The 1,124-nt window shown below is 45.0% G+C and overlaps 1 protein-coding gene across 1 annotated transcript in view; it reads right to left on the reverse strand.

The window, feature by feature from the left end:
- Positions 1-532, reverse strand: part of LOC102834304 (immunity-related GTPase family M protein 1-like) — a 1,319-nt gene extending 787 nt beyond the window's left edge. Inside the window, exon 1 of the mRNA XM_006863946.1 lies at positions 3-532. Within this exon, the coding sequence (XP_006864008.1) occupies positions 3-502 (500 nt within the window). The 5' untranslated portion in view covers positions 503-532. The remainder of the gene's footprint in view (positions 1-2) is intronic.
- Positions 533-1,124: the final 592 nt, after the last annotated feature.

Here is a 1,124-nt window from a genome sequence, read left to right on the forward strand (position 1 = left end):
TCTCAATGATTTTAGCAAGCATCCCATGATTCATGCTAAATTGTTCAGACACAATGATGATAAACAAGTCATAGTCATTAAACTGCATTTCTACCACATAGTCCTCCAGGCTCTGAGAGGTAACCCCCAATCCAGGGAGGTCCCACAGCACCACACTTGACAAATGGGATGATGAGTAGTGGGCACGTGTTAGGGTGGTTCTTACCACCCCAGTGGGAGCTGAGTCCTCCTCCTCATTGCCGATGCCTCGAAGTGCATTGATGAACGTGGATATGCCATTCCCAGAGTTCCCTGTCACAGCAATGTTGACTGGTACACTGGATGCTCTTCTCACAGTTTCCAGGACAGCAGAGACCACCTCCAGCAAGTTCCCATTTTGCAAGGCATTCTGAGTTTTCCTGGCCTCTGCCTCAGATAAAACACCCCAATCCTTATGGTATGTCACAACACTGGGGAAGGATGCAGATAATGGAGTTTGAGGGCCCACAGGAGACTCTGCCATGTGGCTCAGGAATGGCACAACCTGCAGAAGTAGGAGGAGCAGGGAAGTTAGAGTGACCAGCAAATAATAGGGTACACAGGAGTCATCAGACCTAGACAACCAAGCTCAGAGTATAGCAAACCCAGGCTACAGGAAAGACACTGGGGTTAAAACCAAAGCAAAACATTCATTCAGGAGGACGTGTACATTCTTCCTTGGGAGGACGAGGAGGACTCTTGAGGAATGCTCTGAGGCTGGTTGTGCCAACAGTCGCCTTTCAAAGCAGGAATGTAATCGTGGTTTGACTGCACAGCAGAATATCAGGACAGCTTGGTGAGCATGCTTCCCTAACCCGTTCCAAATGAATGAGCAAGATTGTCTGTGTCTAATCCTCTGAGGGACAAAGGAAATCATGGGAGCTCCCAAGTCCAAATCATTCACTCCTGAACACATTAAAGTCCTCACTGTGTTATTCTTTCTGAATACATTTAATATTCTCAAAAATTACATTGTAAAAAGTACCTTTTCTTTCCTCTTAGTATGGTTTTATTTTTTTCCATGAGAATTTTAACAGTACTGGCTTCACATAAATAAACACTTGTTCTTCATTTTCTTCAATAGCTAAATCACAGCAAGCTTCCCA

Source organism: Chrysochloris asiatica, unplaced genomic scaffold (assembly GCF_000296735.1).
Source record: "Chrysochloris asiatica unplaced genomic scaffold, ChrAsi1.0 scaffold00057, whole genome shotgun sequence".
In the NCBI taxonomy this organism is placed as follows: domain Eukaryota; kingdom Metazoa; phylum Chordata; class Mammalia; order Afrosoricida; family Chrysochloridae; genus Chrysochloris; species Chrysochloris asiatica.